The 25,325-nt window shown below is 32.3% G+C and overlaps 1 protein-coding gene across 2 annotated transcripts; it reads left to right on the top strand.

The window, feature by feature from the left end:
• Nucleotides 1-5,766: 5,766 nt before the first annotated feature.
• Nucleotides 5,767-19,249, top strand: LOC111919009 (very-long-chain (3R)-3-hydroxyacyl-CoA dehydratase PASTICCINO 2). 2 transcript variants are annotated; one of them, XM_042900224.2, is made up of 9 exons: nt 5,767-6,063; nt 6,168-6,279; nt 6,656-6,674; nt 6,780-6,868; nt 6,960-7,013; nt 18,082-18,152; nt 18,257-18,374; nt 18,537-18,633; nt 19,057-19,249. In XM_042900224.2, the coding sequence occupies exons 1-9, from the start codon at nt 5,993-5,995 to the stop codon at nt 19,113-19,115; spliced, it is 690 nt and encodes a 229-aa protein (XP_042756158.1). In that variant the 5' UTR covers nt 5,767-5,992; the 3' UTR covers nt 19,116-19,249. The 2 variants fall into 2 exon arrangements, with proteins under 2 accessions (XP_042756158.1, XP_042756159.1); XM_042900225.2 differs by having other exon boundaries at nt 5,771-6,063; nt 18,293-18,374.
• Nucleotides 19,250-25,325: the final 6,076 nt, after the last annotated feature.

Raw genomic sequence — 25,325 nt, 5'->3', positions numbered from 1 at the left:
GGTAGATTGTATGCTAGTTGTGTTTGTGATGCTTGCATGGAAGATCGTGAGGTGGCTCCTGGCACTTGTCTTTAAGACCCAAGGTTTTGGCCCCCGGCCTGGCAAGAAAGACCACGAGGCGGCTCGTGGCATAATGGCAAGACTAGGGATGACACATAACACTTTTATTGATATATATATATATATATATATATATATATATATATATATATATATATATATATATATATATATATATATATATATATATATATGATATGTATGGCTAGATGCTATGGATGTTACTAATGGCTCGTTTGGTATGTGTAGTATGTGGCATTTGGGGAACTCACTAAGCTTTGTGCTTACAATTTTTTTATGGTTTCAGGTATTTCTGATTTGAAAAGGAAGGGACTGACTTGATCGTAGCACATCCACCCATGATTTCTACAATACGTGATTTTGGGAATGAACTCTGATAAATGTTCTGTATTGAAATGTTTGGAAGCGATTAATCTAGTGTTTTGAATATAAATAAAATTAAAATTTTATCCTTGATTTTTGGGGTGTTACAACACTCATACTTTTTTCGAATCTAAAGGTTTAGATCGTATAGTTTAATAGAACTTAGTCATATACATATGTGAATATCATTTAAATGATCTAGCATAGGAAATTCCATATATGAAACTATTATAGCAAGAGATTGAATAGATATCAGATATACTGAATCGAATTCCATATGCTTCGGATATAGGATTGCTTACATAGCTATAATATTCACATATTCTAATTTTTCCAAATGCCTTGAGCATTGAGAGGAAAAAGATTACAATTTTGTGTGACTAGAGTAGTTAAACAACTGTCAAGAGCATTCTAAGGTTTACTGAAGATTGGTTGCTTATGGATAGTTGGAAGTATGGTAATAATTTGGATGGACCATAGTGACATGATTATGGATTAAGATGATTCTTGATTAGAATTGATGGTCTATGAGAATATGGAAATGTTTCTATAATGGGGGTTGATTATTAAATCTATGTGTGAGTTGGAAACTTTAATGCGAGAGAAGTGTTCAAGGAGTTAACTTTGAACTTAAACCTTCATTATCATGAAATTATTTCTAGTAACAAAGTTCCAATGTACATTCTGTAATATCGTTGGCTCAGTCTTTGTGACATTGAAGCCTCAACATCACAAAAGGTCAATGCATGTAAGGTTGGAATTCCAATACATTTTAGACAGTGGCAAGAATTTAGAATTATGAAATAGCATCTTGGGAATAGTATCCAGTCGATCTATCCACAAAGGAAGGACCATAGAGAGACATAGTATGCATGTTTATAACATGACATCACTGATGTTATTTAATTCAAGTAGTTAGTTGATTAGTCGAAACATAATACGATGAATAAAGTCTTAATTATTATGGTGATTAAATAATAAGAGTTTTATTTATATTCAATAGGTTTTGAGACCATAGTTAATTAATTTATTATTGTGCTTCACTTTTCATGTTTTACTTCCTGAATAATTCGGTTATTCGAAATTCCACAGTCGCTCATACTTTTGGAAGTAAGTAGTGAATTAAGAATGTCATGAGTTGAATTATAGATTGTGTATGGAGATTATACATTGTAATAAGATTCCTACAATGTTCATGAATGATTAGAAATGGAGATTTAAGTATTGGATAAACCCACGCTCAGATAATTACTTCATGGAATTTATCACGAGTACTTCTGAGACGATAATATCTTATGATCTTGAAACAGAGCTATATGAGTTGTAATTTACAAGTTGGTTGTACATTGGTGATACGTAAACACATCAATAACTTGATATTATAAAACGTATTGTCATGCATGATTTGATGAGTAAAAGACGCAAGAATATGAGTCAAAGTTTATTTATTCCTTTTTCACTAACGGAAAAATCGATATGTTTGGGCATCTTTGTGATTTGGTGTTGACTTATAGTGCTCGACCCATCCATGACTAAATTGATATGTTCAATTAGAAGTTCTATGTCATTACAAATCAGAAATTAGGAAATAAAGTCTTGGACAATGAGATTGATTCTATTCCATGTATCGTGTTCGAATGATATCTTTCATAATGGAGGATTATATGATAACTTATCTTAGGACAGGTAACTGACTGGGTCAGAGTTCGACAATGGCTTTTGGAAGCTACAATTTGTTGATCGATTTAGAAGTTATACTGACAATTATAGTTATAGAGTTATCCAAGTGGGAGACTATTGGATTAGGTGTCTAAACACATAACTAAAATTGATATATAGTTGAATTAATAATAACACAGTCCTTTTGGGTTGCCCTCAAGATGATTTTTAAAGAGAGAAATAGAGAGATTTAATTTATTATGTGAATAATAAATTAAATAAATGGTTTATTAATATGTTATGAAAAATAATATATTAATTAGAAATCATATAATTTAATTAATAATTAATCAGAAATTAATTTGAATTAATTGGATTAATTAAAATTACAGGGAATATTTGATTATTTACTGATAGTTGAGAAAGGAAGACTCTAGACCCTCATGGAATGAGGTGGACGAAAATCTCTAGGGAAAGCCTAAGAGATTTTGTCCAAGGCCTTTGTTTAAAGGGATTGGGCTACTTGGTCACTAAGTAAAGGGATCTAGGACATATCCCTTAAACCCTAGCTTTGGCACCAAGTTTCCTCAACTATATAAGGAATCTTTGGGTCCTATATTTCGCCACTCCAACCCTTCCCTCTATAATCCTTGGACGAAAAATTGCTCCTCTCTGCTCTCTCTTATTATTATCGTCTTGTTAGCTTGGGTTTGATTCCATTAGAGGCACACCACTTATGGTGCTTGCTTCCAAGAGATCAACAAATGAGAATTTTAGTTGTTTACTATAACAACTAAAAGGTATGTAATCCTAAAACCCATTCTTCTATATTTCAAAAATAGACTAGGATTTATAGGGTTCTTTTTGATGTTTTTAGTTATAGGTTCAATAGAGAAAACATAGATCCTATTTAGCTTGCATGAAAAATTAAGAGTTTTATTTTTGTTTGTTTACCTAAATCCCATCAGGTTTTAGATTTGGAACTTGACTTCCCTATGTTATCTCCACCTGTATCTGATCTTCTTCCTCTGCCTGCAAACAAACCAAAACTAGAAACTTCTTCTCCAACTGAAACTTTTCTTTTCAGTTCCTTGGACATCAAAGAATCCTTCACAATGATCGTTGTCCTACCTTACAACATGGAATCAATGAAATTCTCATAAGAATTTGGAAGCGAACATAATGGGATAAGTGCTTGTTCTTCATCTTCAATCTTAACATTCACACCTTGCAAATCCAAGATGATCCTATTGAAGTTATCCATGTGATCCTTCACTTGGGTTCTTTCCGACATCCTAAGAGTGTTCAAACGTCACTTCTGATACAGACTGCTCGTCAGAGAATTGTTCTAATACTTGTCACATAATTTCTCCCAAATCCCAGATGCACTCGTTTAATCCATGACCTCTCTTAGTACTTCGTCTTCCAAAATCAATAGAATAACGCTATGTGCTCGTACGAGAATATTGACCTTTTTTTCAGCCGCCATGCCCTTAGGCAGTTTTGCTTCTTTTTCCAATATCGATGCATATCCTTGTTGAACCAGAAGAGCCCTCATCTTCACCTTCCACAAAGTGAAGTCATTTGAAACATTGAACTTCTCACAATCAAAATTGTGAGTAGACATCTTCAATTACCGGGACACAAACCACAGCTCTGATACCCCTTGTTAGGATGATAAGCAGATAACTAACAAAACCAAAAACACATAAGACACAATATTTACATGGTTCGGTTAAGGTGACTTATGTCCATGGACAGGATTGGAGTATTCTTTATTTCAAAGTTCCCAAACAGAGGTTACAAGTACAATTTCACAGAGATTCGCCTACACTCTAGAATACAAGACACATCAAATGACTAAGCAAGCATCCCTATTTATAGTGGAGGGATTAGAACTAAAACCATAATGGTCAAGCCCATTATCCCATAGGCCTATGAATGGTGTCTACCATTCACAATCCGCCATGTAGTAGCTTTTGGAACATTCATACATGACATACAACACATGAGTATCAGAAACACACATGATGGAGCACCTTCTGCCATAGTAGAGCATCATGATGCACAACTGGTGCATCATGAACAGTAGTGGACCAACATCCATCATGGTGGCAGAACATGGTGTATTCCTTGTGCATCACCAAATTTTGAGCATCATAGAGGACTTCATAGCACACATGGCTAAACAAAGCGCATCCTGCACCAATATGGTGCAACTTGCATGAAGATGGTCCATCTCATGCAAGGATGGGGCAACTCACTCCCATGTGGCGCAACATGCTTCAATTTGGCACAACTTCTCCCAAGTTGGCACATTATCTCCACTTTGGCGCAACATCAACTAGTTTGGCGCAACACCCTCATGAATGACACACATTTCTTCTATTTGGCGCAACACCCTCATGGATGGCGCAACTTCCATCCACTTGGCACAACATTCTCAAGAATGGTGCAACTTCCATTCACTTGGCACAACATGTTGCTCCAAGTTGCTCCAAATGCTCTAAGTTGATCCAAGTTGGTCCAAGAACTCAAATGATCCAAGAGATTGCTCCAAATGCTCAAGTCCCATATTAACAAGATGGTTGGCGGCAGTGGCGAAGCTATTATTTTGAAAATGGTAACAAAATGTAACAGTATATGATTTTAAAGTAAATTGTTCGTTTAAGTTGGAAGTAACTGATTAATTAAGATAATAAAAATATATTAATATACAAACCTAATGAATGAGGAATTCATTGTGGAGATTGAAATGCAATTTGATCTATTCTGGAAATTATTGTCTTAATTCTTTAATCCATATGTTTCAACATGTAAATTATTTTCTTCATTATGAATTTGAATTTAGAATGAAGTGAGCAATGTTACAATTCACAACCTTAACATTTTTTATTCAAAAGAAATAGAGTAAATTACACGAATGGTCCCTATGGTTTTGAGTAATTTACACATTTGGTCCCTAACATATGTTTTTAACTCGGAAGGTCCCTACTGTTTGTTTTTGTTACACGTTTGGTCCCTACAGTTTGTTTTGGTTACGCGTTTAGTCCCTATCTTACCTAAAAAGAGTATTATTTAAATAGAGAAAAATGATGAGGTAGGTAAGGTAAGGTGAAGGGGTGGGATTGGAAGTGTGTTTATTTAAAGAAATTAAAAAATCAAGGGCAAAATAGTCTTTTTAAGTAAGAAAGGGACCAAACGCGTAACAAAAACAAATAATAAGGACCTTCCAAGTTAAAAAATTAAGTTAGGGACCAAATGTGCAAATTACCCTAAACCATAGGGACCATTCGTGTAATTTACTCAAAGAAATATAAAACTTATATATAATATATTTCACCTCAAATTTATATGGGGTGGGCCAAGGCCCACTCTTGCACCCTTTAGCTACACCTCTGGTTGGCCTGGCCGTAAAGGAGATGTAGGAGATGTGGCGGGGAGAGAGCACGATTAGGAGGAATGATTGGGTAGATGATTAATTTTCAAACAAGATAAAAAGACAAAGTAAGACTACACTTATCAAAAATTCAAAACTGAAGATGAATATAAATCACCAACACCAAAAATGTAATTTACTCAAAGATAAATAACAAACAAAAAAGATCTTGTTTGCGAAAATAAGATACCAGCATCTCTAAATCAATCACTTTACGGTGACAAGACATCTTAACCTACGACCCCATCAATCTTGATGTCAGAAAATATGTTATGTAAGAAAGTACGTACAGTTCACCCAAATCAATTTTCTGTTCATTTACCTTAAAAGATCTTGTAAACATTTGATTGCGCTTGAAGTTTGAATACCCATTTGCCATGTATTGCCATCATCCCCTATAAAATCTGTCAATAGCGACATCAATTTTTCTCGCACTGTATTAGGTCTTCAATGGCTGGATCTGTATCAATTCTGAGGCGAATGTATCTGACAACTTATAATTGGGTTGTCTGCGCTGGATGGCTAGTTCATTTTTACACCTTCACTCAGTGTTTGCTGCTTTCGTGTTTCGTTGTTTGACTGTCTCATTTCTCTCACCCTCTCTCTTTGTTCCGTGATGTTGCAGGTTTAAAATATTGTACTTAGCTTTAAGGACGCTATATGAATCAGGACACGAACATGTTTACAGGGCCATCGAAAAGCCACTGTTATCAGCTCAATCTGCTGCCTGTTTTGAGGTATTCTATATTAATCATCATTAATGAAGCGTTCATGGGTTGTTTAGTGCAGTCACTCTCTTTAAGAATTAAGATTGTTCTCTTTAACTCTTCTTTTCAAATAAGTGTCATTAGTGTAAACCAACTCAATTTACTCTAGTGTAGCACCCATGAGTTCATTTCTCAATACTCAAAGATTTTAGAAAAGCAAACATGTAGTTACAAAAGAAGACATATGACCACACTAAATCTAGTAATGGAGTTGAGATTAGCAAAATGGAGAATGAAGAAAGATAAAAAAAAAAAAAAAGGGTATAACTGAGTGATATAGTATGTGTATGATGTTGAACTTCCTATGTGTTCTTTGACTGATCTTTGTCATTTACGTGTGAAACAGATACTCCATGGTTGCATGGGTGAGTTTTAATTTATCTCATTAATAAGATATAGTGTCTTACAACATTGTTTTTGTCATAAAATGAACCTTATAATTTCTTGTGTTCTTTTCTGGGATTAAAAAGGTTTGGTAAGATCTCCAATCTCAGCGACATTGCCTCAAGTAAGTTCAAGGTTATATGTAGTGTGGGGAATACTGTATAATTTTCCTGAGGTTAGAAGGTTTCCTTTTTCTGCTTATTTTTATTTTTCAATCGTGATACAATTTTACTGAAGCAAAAGGGCTTGGTGGTGACTGATGACAGGTTCAAACACATCCCCCTGTTAGCTTTATGGTTATCTGTTGGTGTACCACTGAGGTTAGTTTTGAATTGTTTCGAACTCTCAATTTGATTGCAATTGATCTACATTGGATATTTTTGGCAAATGATTATAGGGTTTGAAAGTTAGAAAGGTAAGTATTTCTATAAATGTGAAAGTGGTAGTTGCCTTATACTATGTTGCTTTCGTGAATAAGGAAAAGTACAAAAAGAAACCAAAAGGGCAGAGAAGGACTTCTATTTTAATTAGACCATGGTCATGTGAAGACCAAAATCTTTAAATTTAGGGAAGAAAATTAGTTCTACTTCTATGGCTTTTTTATTAGTCTTGCTAGCATTCATGATTGTTGATTAAACGGACATGAGCACGTGGTTAGTCGGATAAAGTATTAAATGGATTGTAGAATATTTGATAGGTATCAAATGTCTCGGTGGGTCCAAAGCTATGATGACCCAGTGTTAAAAAATAAAAAAAATTGGTCATCCAAAGTCATAAATATAATAAAAATTAGTTCGAAATATAATGCTATAAAATTCACAAAATTCACTATTAATATTAAAAAATAAAAATATGGTCACAACATTACAAAAACAACTAATTTAAAGAAAAAAATATTTCTCTTAGCCTTTCTAAATACAAAATTATTAATAATACTATCTAAATCAATTTTATCTTATAACATGTCTTTCTCTATACATAACATTGTCAATCCGTTCAACCTGTCTTGCTACATCGACGACCTTAGATAGTTTTCTAATAACTTTAACTTTGAAAAACTTTTCTCCGAAAATGCAACAGTGACATGAATGATTAACAAAATGTTATATGCAATAAAAGTATTTGGATAACAATCAACAGCTTTAAAAAAGTCTATAATTTCAACAACGTAAATTATATCATTAGGTAAAGTAGTAGCAAACTTTATACAACTTTCTGAAAAAACTTCACTTGAATCCACATCAGAAATATTATCTTTAGAAAAAGTAGTAGCAAACTTTATACGACTTTCTTTAAGTTCACTTTCACTTAATGACTTTAATTTATTTGAATCATTTAAAAACTCAAAAATACTTTTAAAGTTTTTTAATTGTTCAAATATATTTTTAATGAAACAATTATCATATCCACAACAAAAAAATAATGAACTTTTAAATACTCTTCAACCGATTGTGTTTCTTCTTCATGATCAATTTCATCAAATTGTCTTCTTCTAACAATACGACGTTTTGATAGAAATATAGGTTCTACACCCATATCAAGTGCAATACTTTTAGCAATATTCATACTTACTGTAAAACCTACATTTCTATATTTTTCAAAAACTTCATAATATTTTCTATTTGATTAATAGTAGTATCAATACAAATAGATTTAGATTGCAACTTTTTACTTATAATATTAATAGCAAATAAAACTTCATACCAAATAACTATACCAACTAAAAATTCAAAATTTCCAAAAGATTTAAGCTTTTAGCTTCACTTTTTGACTTTGGGTCATCACATGTTTTACTTAGTTTTAGCAAAACAACTTTTATTTGAAGAGCTTGGAATCTAATTGTTTTTATACTTTTTATCTTACTTTCCCAACGAGTATTAGATAATGATTTTAAGGTTAAAGTTGGAACGTTATCTAACAATATTTTCCATCTTTTAGTAGAACTAGAAAATAATGTATAAAGGTGTTGCACAATTCCGAAAAATGAAACAACTTTTTCACCAAAAAGTGTCATATTACTAACCGTAAGGTTAAGACTATGGCAAGCACAAGACATATATAAAGCTCTAGGATAAATTTCAAGTATTCTTTTTTGAACCCCTTGGTGTTTTCCTTCCATATTAGACTCATTATCATAACCTTGACCCCTTATATCATCCACATTAAGATCTAACCATTTCAATGCATCTAATAATTCATTAAAAAGTCCTAAACCAGAAGTATCATCTACTTTTAAAAATTCTAAAAAATATTCAACAACTTGTATTTTTTTAGAATAAAAATTCACACATCCTACAATCAAAGTCATTTGCTCTTGATGACTCATATTGGGAGTACAATCAATAATTATAGAAAAATATTTTGTCTCTTTAACTATTTTAATGATAGATTTTCTAACCGTGTCACCTAAAAGGTAAATTAGTTCATTTTGAATTTTATAGCCAAGATATTCGATCATGAGTTTCATTATCTTCAATTCTCCTTATATGATCTTGCATTATACTACCATCATATTCAACCGTCATTTGGATTACTCCTAAAAAGTTACCATTATTATCTTGAAAAAGTTTTTCATTAGACCCTCAAAAAGCCAAATTATATCTAGATAAGAATTTCACAGCCACTATTATTCTTCTTAATACTTATCTCCAACATTTTTTTTCTTTTTATTATTTCTTGTTGTAATTCGTTATCAATTGTAAGGTTTTTATCTAATCTTAGTTTTGCTTCATTTCAATTACTCATACAAACAAAATGTTCATTACTATTTTCATGTTCTTTAAGTCTCTTACTAAGATGTTTCCAATCAATATATCCTTAATTTGTTAAAAAAAACGTTTTTGACTATTAGATTTAAATATTTTACAAACAAAAAACTTTATCTAAATTTTTATAGTATACTAATCATTTTCGAACACGTGACAAACCATTATTTAACTTTCTAGTATAAAATGCATAAGAAAAATGTCTAGAAAATTTATCTTTAGGAAACACAAGATTCATTTATCTTATTGGCCCGTTTTCAATTAGAATATCTCTTGATTTAATATTAAGTGAATCCCAATTTCTAGGGTCAAAATGTAACAACCCAAATTTTATAGAAATTTTTTAACTTTTAATTTCATAAATATCAACCACAAGGTGTCCAAAAATCCCATTACATAGCCATATTATTCTAAGGTTCAGAGTAAGAAAACTAAATATGGAAACACTAGAGAATGCACGCTGGGCACTTGCCCTTATCAATAGAAGTACCTGAAACATTCAATAAATCTGTAAGCACAAGCTTAATGAGTTTCCCAAAACACACGAATCATATAATCACATAATACCATGCACACATATACACATATAAGTTGCCACAGACTCCCTCTGTGGTCCTCATTTGGAATGCCATGGGCTAGCCCCATGGTCTTGTATCCTCGCGCCATGGGCTCCTCCCATGGTCTTATCATGTGTCATACGCTCTTCCCATGGTCTTACATAATATCCACATATAGATCAAAGAGCAACATTAACATACTCCATTACTAATCATCTCATATCAATTAATGGGCCAGCCTTGGTGTCGTCGACCCATGAGTGTGGTGAGAAGACAAACCTCAATCTGTTGAACATGAAAGTTGCTCGCCTAATGGTTCGAACCCACACGTTGAACAAAGATACAATTAACCCTAAGTAAGGATTATACACAACTTAATTAAACAGTTCAATCATATAAGCCTAATTCCTTCCCTAGTGACTCAAAAGTCTTCCCTTTGCTAATGGGCCCAAGATCCAAGATAAAAATCATTAATGGGCTGCAAGGCCCAATAAGGCTCAACCAAAACAACTATGGCCCAAAACATAATATCAGCCCAAAACTCTAAATAGGACCAGACCCAAAACTAAATAAGGCCTAATAAACTTACGAGCCCAAAAAAGGCCAAACCCAACTAGGTGCGTACGCCCTGCGTTCCACTTCAGTATGCTCAGCGTACTAGTCCCTTAAGCAGTATGCGCTGCGTACACCACACTACGCATGACATATAAGAAGATTAAGCACGATGACTATTAAGTGCTTAATACATGACATTTCAACGTCCAATCTCAAATCTGAACTCATTATGACGTCCTAAGGCATAAAGTTGGCAAGTTTATGCCGTTGCATGCCATAAGGGACTCCAAAACTTCATTCTACACATTAAGACTTCATATAAGACTTCAAGCTCATGCATGGAAACTAGACAACCCTCAAGATGGCACGTTTATGCATCTAGTAGGCTCAAAAAGCTCAGATTTATCCATCTTATTCTCTAGAGTTGCTCAACTCACAAGAAAAAGTCCAAGAACCAAAAAGAGACTCCATGGCAAGAAATTAGCTTAAACTAATAAAATAGATGACAAGGTGATGACTTTATACCTCCAGAAGTTCCTCAAGATGAACTTGATGTTGGATCTAGAAGCTCCAAGACACCAAAAGCTTGTTCACCATCCTCTCCTTCTTGAATGCTCTCTAAAATGGCCACCAACACACTTTCTAAGCTTAAGAATCACACTCACAAGGAAATCTGAGGTAAAAGGGACGAAATGAGACTATGGAGGCTGATTAGGGTTTGGTCCAAATGACTTAAGGATGTTTATATAGGTCTCATTTCGAATATTAGGGTTTTGCCCATCTGCCGAGGCGTACGTGGTGCACCTTCACGATCTTTCCACCTCGGTACACTAGGCGTACCCATAAGTATGCCCAACGTACAAAAGAGATCAATATTGCAACGAAAAATCATTTCAAGGATATAAAGGGTAATTACCTGGATTGGAGTGTTACACAAAAATATCTATAGATTCATTTAAATTAGTATTTTCTTCAATTATATTGGTATCATGTTCATTTAAATTAATATTTTCTTCATTCAAACTAGCAACATTTTCATTTATGCTTGTATCTTGTCCGTTCAAATTAATATTTTCTTCATTCAAATTATTATCATGTTCATTTAAATTAATGTTTTCTTCATTAACACTAGCAACATTTTCATTTAAGTTAGTATCATGTTCATTCAAATTAATATTTTCTTCATTAGAACTAATTGGTTTTAAAAATTTAACCATAGACCCTTTCTCTTTTTGTAAAGAAGCCTCAACAATTTTTCGTTTTTTTTTCATTTTCACTACCGGATAAGTGTTTTTTAGAAAACGTTTTATGATTGACAATAAAGCAAAAACTACTTTAAGAAAAGAATACACCTGATTTCCTTGATTTTTTTTGTGAAATATGTTGAACTGTTGAATCCTAATATCAAAGCATGCTGTAAAAATCAATAACAAAAAAATATTAATATGATAACTAAAACAATATCTAAAATCGAATAACCAATACATCATATTACAATGTTACCTTGTCAAATACTTAAGCCAAATATCTAATAGTGTAGTAATACTTTGAAGGTTTGAACTTTGAAGCTGAAATTCTGATTTCTGAAAGAATCAAGTCAAAAGCAAAACATTAGAAATTTTGAAGGCAGAATCATTTATTTTCACTAAGTCAGAAATATGATAAAGTAAAAGAGTAGATATAAGATTTTAGAAACAAAAATCAGAAACTAAGAATCTGAAACTGAATTACTAAGCAGAAGGCTAGAAATTAAAATGAGAAATTAGAATGAGAAACTATCAAACTAGATATTCCGTTTTAAACAGAAACAAAAATTTCATGAATTAGTGAAACAAAAATCAGCCTTCTACTTCCCTAATTCTTCATATTCCTTTTTAATTGAATCTAATGAAACGATCTGAATGAGAAACTGAAATCACTTACCTGGTGTCCTAGTCCCTGTGTCGGCATGTCGTATCTGAACTCGCAAGTAGCATTGTAGTGGGCAAAGATCAAAAATTCAATTGATAATCAATTATCAATATCAGTTTATGATTATCCGAGAGAGCTGCGTGAGACACAATGTGAGAATTGAGATTTGAGAAACTGAAAACGAGATGTCTTATATCTAGATTCGAGATGAACTGCAAAAGAGATTAGCCGTTAGCGATTAAAGATTGTGAGAGAGCATCGACGATTCAATATCAAGGCGTCGATTCAATTACCGATTCATATGGTGCCCTAATCTCGATTTCCCACATTCCCGCTACCTTGCTTAGTCTCGTTCCTATTATGATATTCACGGAATCACATTCAGCGGCAATGCAACATCAAGCAGCCTATTTTCTTAATTTGTTTGGGTTAATGTGATTTTGTCATTTTGGATTAGACATTGGACTAACTTTGGGCCCCTAAAGAAATATGTAGATAAATAAAAGTTATATATATATATATATATATATATATATATATATATATATATATATATATATATACACACACACACTACATATTCTAGAATTTTTGGGCCCCCTCGAGTCGCAGGCCTGGGCGGTCACCTGGATCGCCCACCGTATGGACCGACCCTACAAAATGGATCAGTCAATGGGTTAGGTAACGGGTCTAGACATGCAACTTTTTAAGGCAGGTCAAACCGTCAAAATGGGTCATGTTGCCAACATATTTTCCTTTTCTTCTAAATTACATAAGATGAATTAGACATGATTCTCGGTAGTTCTGTTTCCTTTTAACTAAATTTATCAAAAATTTAACAATTTTACCCATTAGCAGCAATAAAGTTAGACCTAAGTGGGCCCATTTTTCATTAAAATGGGTTGAAATTGTTGTTACATATGTGTTGCTACCTTCTATGATAAGGGTAAAAAGGTTGGCAAACTAACATAAATGAACATGAGGGTATGGAGAGGGAGAGCATAAAAATAAATTTATTAAGATTAGGACATCTATAATGTATTGCTTCACAGTGGGCATTTATAATGTATTGAACTCTACAGAGTTCAATGAATTCGATGATCTGGCTGAAAGCAAGCTTGATTAGGGGTAATGCAACAGGGCTTAGTACGAAGACTAGGAATGGGATTGATCAGAGAGATATGACATTATCTTTCTATATTTCATGCAACTCTATGAACTTTTTCCTACAATACATTAAACAATACAAAATTCAAGTTGTGTTTGGAATTACTTTTTAAACTTAAAAGTTCTTTTTTATAAAAAGGATTTTTTTTGTAAAACAAGTTTTTCTAAAAGAAGGTTTTTAAAATGTGTTTGGCTTGACTTTTAAGGCTTTTAAACGGCAAAAGCCAATAGTCACAAAAAGACATGATTTCATAACTTTTGAAAAATCACTTTTTTGTTCTTGGCAAAAAGTTGTTTTAAAAAGATTTTTTATACTTACCAAACATTTGTTCGACACTTTTGGCCTTTTGGAAAAGTTAAAAGTTGAAGAGTCATTTTAGAAGTAATTCCGAACACCCTCTTAATAGCACATTACAAATAATTTATAGAATTTATTTAAGAATTAAAAAACTTTCATTTTTCCCATTGAAATTTTCAATGGTCATTTCTTTAAATGTCAAAGTAACATCACACATTGATAAAGTTATCGATTGAATGACAACTAGACTCCCACCTCATTCAACTCTCATATTGAACTCACCATTGTGGATGCTCTTAGTAAGAATGCAAATTTAGATATCGTTATGACAACTGAGGAAACAATTCTAGAGAGTTTATGTGAAGCCAATGTTTTGATATTGAGATCCTTTAATAAGTTTGTTTATATTAATTAAGAGAGTTTTATCGCTAGATCATCAACAATTGAACACTCTCCTTGTAGGTTTCAATAACTTTCCATCTATATGGTTTTACCTTAGTCTATCCTTACATGCTTCAAGTTTAAACCTATAAAGTAGGGTGACGTTCTATGATTTGAGACCTATGTGATTCTTTGTTCGCACATACTCCATATGTTGGTGATGTCCATAAATTCATATTGATGTTATATAGTATCTTGTTGATACAAATGTGATTATCAAGAGAGTATGGACAAATATGAATAAGCTTGTGTCGTATTTACTTGTTGCCTTTGTGTGAGTGGATATGTAGGATGATTTGTCAACTTTATATTAGCAAAACAAATTTTTGTGAAATGAAAAAAGAGCTTTTGGCATGAAATTTTTGAGGATGGACTTTTAAGCAATGCTATAAGATTGAGAATCTATGAACGTGAGGAAATATAATTTGGATTACGAATAAACTCGAAAAATAAAACACATGATAATAAGATGCAAATATTAAATAAGAACACAATGATTTATGTGATTTACTTTATCAAAGTAATCAAGCTACGTCCACTACAGAACCTGAGAGTTTGATAAACTTTACATGCATACAATGGTTACAATATATGATACCATTTATAGTGTTGTTGACCTAATTCTTCTAGGATAAACATATGGGCCTATGAAAAAACTTGGTCTCCAAGAAATTGGATGAACAAAGATTTTGATTCTCCTAAAACTTGTCTTTACTTCTCTATTGCATGAGGTCTTTGTTCTTTCAACGGTGACCATTGTTCTCTAAACTACGACCTCTGTACTTGGAACCACGACCTATCTTCTCGAAAACACAACCTTTTTTCGTTGAACCCTACATCCTTTGTTCTCAAAACTTCTTTCCTCAAAACTACAACAACTTCACCTTAACCATAGATCCAATTTTACATCTCAAAAATCCCTTAATTTTTTAGGCTGATCAAATCTATGTTGCCATCCAAGCAATGTAACCTCAAGCTCATTCTTTCTGCTCCTCACATTCATGTCAAGCTGCTAGAAGGCTAGTTCAAGCCATGCAAAACTTCAACTTCTATTTTGTCACCATATCAGTGCACATATTTCTTAGATTTTTTATACTAATTATCTTCTTCAAATTCAGAGTCTCGTCACTTATTAGTTCTTGAATAAAGTGACACCTTATTTGAAGATGGTTCATCCTATTACGAAACACAATATTATTTGCCAAGTTGATTGTACCGTGCTTGTTATATAGTATGATACACAATCTTCCCAATGTATCCCCAGTTCTGATAAGAAGTTCTTTAACTATATAAGCTTTTTGCTTGCTTCCACAATAGTCATGTATTATGTGTTTATGGTTAAAAGAGCAACACTCTTCTATAACATGGATATCCAACTAATTTTTACATATAATTATGAACACATAACATGTTGTGCTCTTTTCTAAATATATACATGCTCCTAAACCAACATCAAAAAAACTTTACAAGACCACCATTTTCCTTCTGAAACATAAGGTTGCCTCAGAAGTACCTTTCAAGTAGCGTAATAGCCATTCGGTTCCTTCCTACTACTATTTCCCCATATTAGATATAAATCGTCTCACAACTTCCACTTAATAAGCAATATTCGGTCTGATGCACCATAGCATACATTAAGTTACTAACTACTGAGGCGTTGGGAAACTTAATAACTTATGTCTCGCCTTACTTTGTCTTTCCATATTTCTTCTTTGAGTGTCTTAAGTGACTTCATTAAGGTGTATTTCTTGTATTTTCATCTTTCATACTAAATTACTTTAAAAGTTTATTAATGTACTTTGCTTGGGAAAGATTAAAAGTATCAATTACTCTATCTTTGGCTATGATCATGCCTGATATATACTTAGCAACCCTAGGTCCTTCATTTGAACTATCTGGATAACTATTTTTTAGCATGTTGATCTTGTGCATATCTGATCTAATAATTAATATGTCAACATATAATAATATGATGATATATAACGACACAACGTTCTTTAAGTAGAAATACTGATCCATTTCAAATCTCTTCTACATACTCGTCAACATGAAGGTATCAAACTGAAAGTACTAGTATGTTGGAGTTTGTTTTAACCCATACAATTTTTTCTCCAACTTTTCAAACTAGATTTTGCTTACCAGTTGTTTGAAAACCTTCTAGATATTTCCATATAGATGTCTTCTTCCACGTCACCATGTAGAAAAGTTGTTTTCACATCAAGTTATTCTAGATGGAGATCTTTTATAGCCATTATACCTAAGACCGATCAGATAATAGTCATCTTCATAACTTGAGATACGATCTTACTATACTTGACCCTTTTTTGTCAGAACCCTTAAACCATCATTCGATCCTTGTACCACTTGATGTTATTTATTTCTTCTTTGACCAAAACACCAATTTGTTATGCAATTATTTCCTTTGTATTGGTATCTTGTATAAGGAACACTTGTTGAAGCACATCTTAGCTTCTGGTGACATTTAGGCTCACTATTATCTATCAGCAACAAGTAGTTTATTGAAGGAGAATATCTTAGTCAAGTTCTTCTTTCTCTAGTAGATCTTCGAATAGTAGAAGATTTGGTCTTTTCTTCATCTATAACTTTTGGCTCTTGGCTCCCATTATCTCTAGGTTCATCTGAGCCACATTGCTACCTGAAATTTCACATATCTTAGGAGTACTCGTAAGTTATACAATGTCTACATCTAATATTTCATCAAAATTAACTCGAATTTTCTTTTCTTGTTGCCTTTCTCTATTGGGGATTGATATGATCTCATCCTTTTATAAGGAGCTCTTATTGAAACACATCTCCACTATATTGACTCTTTCATTCTCAAGGTCTTAGGGTGACATTTAGGACTATTATATATCAGTAACAAGCAGTTTATTGAAGGAGAATATCTTAGTGACGTTCTTCTTTCTCTAGTAGATCTTCGAATAGTAGAAGGCTTGGTCTTTTCTTCATCTATAACTTCTGGCTCCTGGCTCCCATTATCTCTGGGTTCACCCGAGCCACATTGCTACCTGAAATTTCACATATCTCAGGAGGAGTACTAGTAGGTTATACAATGTCTACATCTAATATTTCATCAAACTTAACTTGATTTTTCTTTTTCTTGTTGCTTTTCTCTATTAGGGATTGATGTAATATCATCCTTGTATAAGGAACTCTTGTTGAAGCACATCTCGGATTCTGGTAACCTTTTTGTTTTGGTTATCCTATAAAGGTAACCCATTTCATCCAACATGTAACCTATGCAGGTGCATTTCCTTTCCCTTGCCTCGAGCTTGTCGACCCATGATCATCAGAATAATTTAACTACTACATGTTGATTGAGTCTAATAACCCACATTAGGGAAATACATTGTCGTTTGTGAAAATGCAAAAAAAAAATATTGTTGAACGATGTGTTATGCATGCAACAATTATGTAAAAAGAAAAAGCATGCCATGGGATCTAAATGTAACCCTAACAATAAAGACAGAAACTACAAATAACTTGGTTGTTATGAAGTATATATAATCTTAATTATTTTTCCTTAATATCAATTCAATTTGATTTGGAATATGGGAGAATCATGGTAACATAGCAATGTTATTACGCTATTTTTGCTAGTGTTTAATGTCTTAAGTAATCCATTTCAATCATCATGTTCTTTTATTGATAAAATTAATGGCTTTGATCACAGATTATTCGATATTCTTTCTTTGGTCTAAAGGAAGGATTTAGTTATGCACCTTTCTGGCTATTATGGCTAAGGTAAAAAAAACATTGGTTCCATGGTCACCAGAGTTCCTTTTTTTCTTTTTAATTTTTTTCTTTTTAATTTTTTTCTTTTTTTTCTTCTTTGCTTTCATATATAGTCTCGTCATTATATATGTTAGAAACTTTTACTGCAGGTATAGTACCTTTCTAGTATTGTATCCATGCGGCATTGCGAGCGAAGTTTCTTTAATCTATAACACCTTACCTTTTATAAAGGTGACGAACATAGTATCACCTTAATTTTTGTTATCTATTATATCATATTATTATTCAATACATATGAAAAGTTATAGCTCAAATAAACGAGATTTTTTGGTTTTATGATCCTTTGAAATGAATATGGCCTCAACAATGCTAATTTGAAAATAATAATTACAGGAATCTGGATGTTGTTCAGTAAGGATGCCTAACAAATGGAACTTTTCATTTGATTACTTCTATTGTGCAATCATGGTGCTTGGAGTTTATGTGCCAGGCATTTCTCATTTTTAATCTCAACATTATCAATGTGGATTTCATTTTGAAACTGGGCAAGTTTTATAGGGTTATTTTCCATGGATGACAGATCAAGAGCAAGTTTCTATGCCACCTTATTCCACTTTTGGGTGGGAAAATGCAATTTATGTTAGTCCAAGTCCCAGTCTCAATCACAATCCCAATCTCAATATCAATCTCAATCTCAATCTCAGTCCCAGTCCCAGTCCTAGTCCTAGTCCCAGTCCTAGTTTCAATCTCAATCTCAGTCCCAGTCCCAATCCCAGTCCTAATCCCAATCTCACTCTCAGTCCGAGTCCGAGTCCCAGTCTCAATCCCAGTCCCAGTCCCAATCTCAATCTATATAAAATAAGTGTTTTGGGATTTTATGGTGTACCTGACAAAATAAACATATTTATTGTAGGAATTCCCCATTTGTATGGTTATATGCTTAGGCAAAGGAAGAAAACTCTATCCATATAAAATGGGCATGAGAAGTTAGGGAAGGCTCTATTTTTCTTTTCATAAATGTCTATTAGAACTTACTGTATCCTTGTTTTTTTTTTTTTTTTTTTTTAATTTTTATTGAATGAATTTCTTGGTAACCCTTGAGAAGACTTTAGTTCACTATCAATAGAGTTGATATTTGTTATTCCCTCTTTCCCAAAATTATAGTTCATCTTTTCCTTTTGATTTGTCCCAAAATAATAGTCCACTTTTAAAAATAAATAACATTTTTACCAAAATAACTTTCATTATTAGTTAACAAACTAAGCATTTAATGGAACATTAAATGCAACGTAAAAACAAAACTATAATTTTGCTGTATAAAGTTATGGTAATTAATGTTTTCTTAATATGTGTGCTTTTTTATCTGTGGACAATAATTTTGGGACAGGGAAGTATTAAAAGAGAACAAGTTTTGATTATGTATGTTCCTACTTAGTGATCACAAACCGAGGGAAACATAATTTGAGTAAATATCATGTTTTATAAGATATGAACTTTCACGTGTTTAAAAAAAATTATAGATGCATTGTTTGTATGTGTACATGGTACAATATTGATTTGTTTTTCCTCAAACCACATTATGTTTCAACTATAGTTTGTAAAAAAAAAACTTGTTACTAATACCATACCAAATATACATAGTACCAATTTATTTAACTACTTACAATCTTAATCGATACAAATTGGTAATTATATATACCAACTTCATTCAAATTTTATGTTGTAATATTCAAAAACCAGTAAGAACGTCCGATAATTTTGATGTTTAATTAAAAATTAGTTAAGTAATTATTTTAATTTAGTAAAGAACTATATTGACGTAACATTTTAATTTTTTTAATTTAACGTTGTAATTACTATTTACTATTGTGGTCAAATGACTTATACCCATGCTCTTAATTTACATATCATTTGATATGGAATATATTATAAAGAAATTGAGAAATCTAACCATATTTTGATTTATAGTTAACAAAAATAACCATTTAAAAAAAATTAACCACTATGTACGGAATGACCATTCCAGACCATATCAAAACGGGTCAATCACACTACTATAACTCAATGCTATATATATATATATATATATATATATATATATATATATATATATATATATATATATATATATATATATATATATATATATATATATATATATATATATATATATATATATATATATATATATATATATATATATATATATGGACTCCACACACAAATCTGAAATAATCATTCTAGATTTTGAAATTTCGAAGGTTGTTCTACCCACATTTCGGATAGAGTTTTGATCATAGATTCATCAAACAGGTGAGTTCTACTCTTTAGGTTTACTTGCATTTGACTTTACAAACCGTTAAATATATTCCAAAATCAATAGATCATGTCCAGAATACGAAAACCAAGTTTGAAATATCTATTTTGTATTTTTTTTTTTGTTTGTTTTACACATAAATAGACCCATATAAGGATCTTGAAGTGTGTTCATGACCATTTTTTAATAAGGAAATAACTATACTAGAGAATCTGAAATGGTAGTATACCGACGGAATACGAAGAACATGGTCTGAAATATGAAAAACGTAATTCAAAATACGAAGATCAATTCCGGAATTATACTCCAAAATAAAAATCTATTATTTATTTTTTTTGTTTGATATTGTTTAATTACCGATATTAATCCGAATACCAATTTTTGTGGATATTAAAAAGGTGGGTTTTACGGAGGAAGAAATTGTATTCCATTTACAAGAGTTTTCATAATTGCGTTCGATAAATGTAAAGTCGAACTACAAAAATTTCTAATAAATATTTCTTTTTATTTTTATAGTAATGTATTAAAATGTTCTTGGAATTTTGCTTTGAAGATAAAAAAAAATGAAGATGTTGAGTTAGAAACAAAATAATAAAAAATAAACCACCAAAGACACCTACAAAATTAATAAAGAAACCGGAAAGAGTGTTAAGGCTTAAATTGAAAGCAGAAAGAACTCCAAAAGATGGGACCAAAGTAATTTTAGACAAATCTGTTATTATAGACTAACTACAAATAATAATTTTTTATGGATACGTTTTAGCAAGTTGGTTTTAATTTTGGATATGTTTTGCAAGTTGGTTTTTAATGGTTATTTTATTATATTTTAGTTTTAGTCTCCCACCTCCAATGACTCGATTGACGGGGATGTGTTGAAAATAGAACATGAAATAGTACATCTTGAAGACGAGCAATGATGTCTTGTTGATAAGACAACGTTAGAAATGATTCGTAATTATCAACATGCGAACCAACGTATGGTAATATTGCAATCCCATTATTGCCTTTTGCGGCCGAGGAACACAGAAAACTAGCATTGTATAATATGCAAATGCTTCTCATTAGGATGTCTGAAGATATACAACAATTTATGAACATAATAGACATCATCGAAGAAGCACGTAGGACAATTGCAACAATATAAGATCGACTGCAAATGATTGATAAATGGTTTAGCCTAATTAAGAATTATATGGAAGTGTTTGAAAATCATGTAGGCACGACTAGTTTGCACCGGATGCAAGTTCCCAATTATCGTGGAAATGTACTTTAATTTTAAATATTGTAATGTCTTTTGAAACTTAATTATGGTTGGGTTATAAAAATGACAATGTTTTTCATTAACATTAGTAGAATGATCGTTATAAATCCTAACACATACTTATATTGGTTTCCATAAATTAGGAAATTATAAGGATACATATTTTATTCGTGGTCAATAACACTCTTCTAAGTCTAACAACATATGTTAGACATTCTTGTTCTACACGAAGCTTACCAATTTCTGCATTTGCATCTTAAATCAACTTCTCAGCTTCTTTGACTTTTTTCTTCACTTCAACGACCCATTTTTCTTTTTCATTTACTTGTTCCGCTAGATTGTTTGCACGTTGATTGAGTGTCTAAATTATTGTCATATTCTCTTTCATTTGCTTCTTCAGCGACCTTAACAACTTAGAAAATGTCATCAGGCATTTTATTCGGGAGTGGGAAATCTGGGCCTTCTGGAAACGAGTTAATATCTAAACAAATATAGAGAAATTCTTCTTCACATTGCCAAACACCAAACCCTGATGAAATTATTCTCAACTTTTTTCTACTTTTACGATGTATGACAGTTGCATATTAATAGGGTGTATTTGTAACATATTTTATTATATCTAGAATGGTGTGTACGAAATTTGTGTCTGGAATATGTGTCTATAAGTCTATGTGTGAGGAATATATGACATGTATGATTAATTTGACATGACATAAATGATTGATATGTTGTCTGAAATGTCAGTCCAAAATGGAATTCCGAAATGACATGTAATCAGGAATACAACACTATAAATACGAAAATGGAATTGAAGAAGCCTTAGATTTCCAGAATGGTAGTAAATCAACCCCATCCGTGGAGTACATGAGAAGTGATCGCGATCGTTGAGGATTGGATAACCATAGAGGATGGTATGGTTGTCATCGATCTGTCACATATCATGTATGAAGCATGTTGGGTCTGATTGAAAAATAAGTTTCACTATGAGTTATATGTTGTCGAGTATCGAACTGAAGAAGAAGTGAATATAAAGTTTCTAGGGAAATGATCAAAGGTGAAGAAATTTATCAAAATTTATCACAAGATCAACATTGAATTATTGGATGAAGATGAACATGTAATTTTGTAGTTGGCAAGGGTATAATATAGACAACAAAATAATGGGGTTGATTTTCCATACAAACATGATTGGGATCTTTTCAAAGTTGTCCTGTATTTTTAAATTATGTATTTTGTTGTTTGTAGGTTTAATAAGTTTTGTTATTTGTAAATTATGTTATTTCTTTATCTTTGTAATAGGTAATAAATATTAGGGCACTAATAATTTTCATTAGTCACTCCAAATCGATTACAAACATAATTAACTGCAATTAAATATGCATTAAAACAACCATCAATGGGTATGGTATTTCCCATTCAGATGGAAGGGGAAGAGGGTGCAAATTTGATGTCTAGTAATTAGTTCGAAACACATCAGCCTGGTAATATATATGAACCATATCGGCTAATTTTGTAAGGTTTGAATAATGTGATATCGTCATAGCATGACCACATGCTATACCCAAACTATGACATTTCACACATGAGCATGTATGGCGGTTCAGATCTACAAGACAAGTTATTTTAAAATAAAAAACTCGATAAATGTCAGACGGTAATGGAGACAAGATCTCAGGATCTTTGTTGTTTGCCACCGAACATAGTTTTCCATCCACCTATGAAGCACCATCTTTTTAAACGGGGTGAATATGCTAGTCAACCTCCCTAAAAAGTAAATATTATCATTTAGGGTTCTTGTACAAGTAAAAAATAATTCAATAGTTTATGCAATTTCACCTCCCATGAAACTTCGTTTAACAAAATTCACATGAATGTAGTCACAAATTGCCTCAATAAGCGTTATTATTAGTACATTGTGTTGATTAACCGATAACACTAACATAATTTTGGAACACCAATGTTGGTTACATTCTAACTAATGTTAGGGAAATAGGGTCTTGTCCATTTCGCATGGCCGATGTTGGCAAGCACCTCATATTCATCATGGGTTAGTCGATGAAATTTTGTTGAAAATCAAACAAGTATATGATTTACATGCAAGGAAGAATAAATCTTGTTTGCAAATATATGAACACACTCTTACAACAATACTCATGATAAGCATTAGGGAATATCTGACCTATGCAAGAACTAATGACATCGTCCACACTTGTTAAGAATTATACTACCATACTTTCTCCGAGAGCTTCCTTTATCCTCATCAGGAACCAAGTACAAGAGTCGACATTATTCTCCACGCCCAGACCTAATGCTATAGGGATGGTATGGTTGTTCTCGTCCATTGCAACCACTAAAAACATTGTATTTAGGTAGTCCCCTCTTATATGGACACTACCGATAAAGATCAAAGGTAGTAAGCAACTTATGAACGCATGGAGTAGAAACAATAAAAATTATTTTTATGTGTAGAAATGTAATCAATTGTAAAGAAACAATAAAAGTAGGGAACAAAATGTTTTACAACATGTCCAATAGCCACAAAACATAATTGGAAACGATCCATCACATTAGTTTTGATGTTTGTGTAAGTATGAGGGTTGGTCTGCCTAAGGTTGTGTAGGTAAACATGCAGGTTGGTAAAGATTTCGTCGTGCCCACTCTCTAAGAAATTCATCTTGAAGCAGTTATAAGAGATAATTACGGATGATTTGAAGTAAGCATCTAACTACATGGGTTATCATTTATATATAAAGGACAAAAACTGATTTTTTATACTCCGAATTTTCGGTCCGAAATGTGTGTCTGGGATGAGTGTCTGTGACTCCATATTGCCACATCAAAGTACGTAGAATACAAGGATACTTAATTTCTTGTTTCAAACAATCTTACTCCGGAATGGAACTCCAAAATGTACTAAGCAGAGATTCTTGTTTCAAACCAAAATGTGACATCCCCGATTTTCTCGGCCAGAAAAGACAATTTTACTTATGCTAATTTAAAAAAAAAAAACAAAGTTTGTTTATGAATGCGGAAGTTGTACCATAAAAAGTATTTCCGAATAAATGTTTTTCATTGATTATTATAAACTTTGGGATGTAATAACTGATACAAGATACATAAGCATAAACGTAATCATTACAGGCCTTGCAATAACCCCTTACACTAATGGCCTATACTCCTTGAATCTCTTAGTGGATTAAATCTTCGTACCGTTACCTGTGATACAAAGAAACTAAGTGGGTTAGGTTTAGGAGTCTATTGAGCACATAGGGTTTTTAACCCACAATAATATTATTATTATATTACTTTAATTACATCTAACACACTAAATAGATTAATTCCAATTTCGTATTCCCGATATTCTCACTCTTCGATCATGAAATGATAATCTCAAGGGATCTATCCTAGAGGATCTCTGTAACAACGAGCAGACAATACTGCCTTAGGGGTTCCTTAGCAATACATGTCAGTAAGGCAACCATGAGGGGATAAAGTACTCGAATTAACACACAATCCATAATCTCGGATAGTATGATTCATTAACACCTACAGATTGTGAGTCTACTAGTGTTCCACTGGATTGTCTAGAAGAGTCTGCGGTCGT

The sequence above is a fragment of the Lactuca sativa genome, chromosome 3 (genome assembly GCF_002870075.4).
Source record: "Lactuca sativa cultivar Salinas chromosome 3, Lsat_Salinas_v11, whole genome shotgun sequence".
Classification (NCBI taxonomy): Eukaryota; Viridiplantae; Streptophyta; class Magnoliopsida; order Asterales; family Asteraceae; genus Lactuca; species Lactuca sativa.
The sequence above is the reverse complement of the archived record's forward strand: the minus strand, read 5'-3'. Positions and strand labels throughout refer to the sequence as shown.

Bases quoted from the DNA above. Each gene is read 5' to 3' on its own strand.
- LOC111919009 (XM_042900224.2), top strand. From the start codon at position 5,993: ATGGCTGGATCTGTATCAATTCTGAGGCGAATGTATCTGACAACTTAT. The intron at 18,375-18,536 runs GTGACGAACATA...TAATAATTACAG, and splicing joins ACACCTTACCTTTTATAAAG to GAATCTGGATGTTGTTCAGT. The intron at 18,634-19,056 runs GCATTTCTCATT...TATTTATTGTAG, and splicing joins GCTTGGAGTTTATGTGCCAG to GAATTCCCCATTTGTATGGT.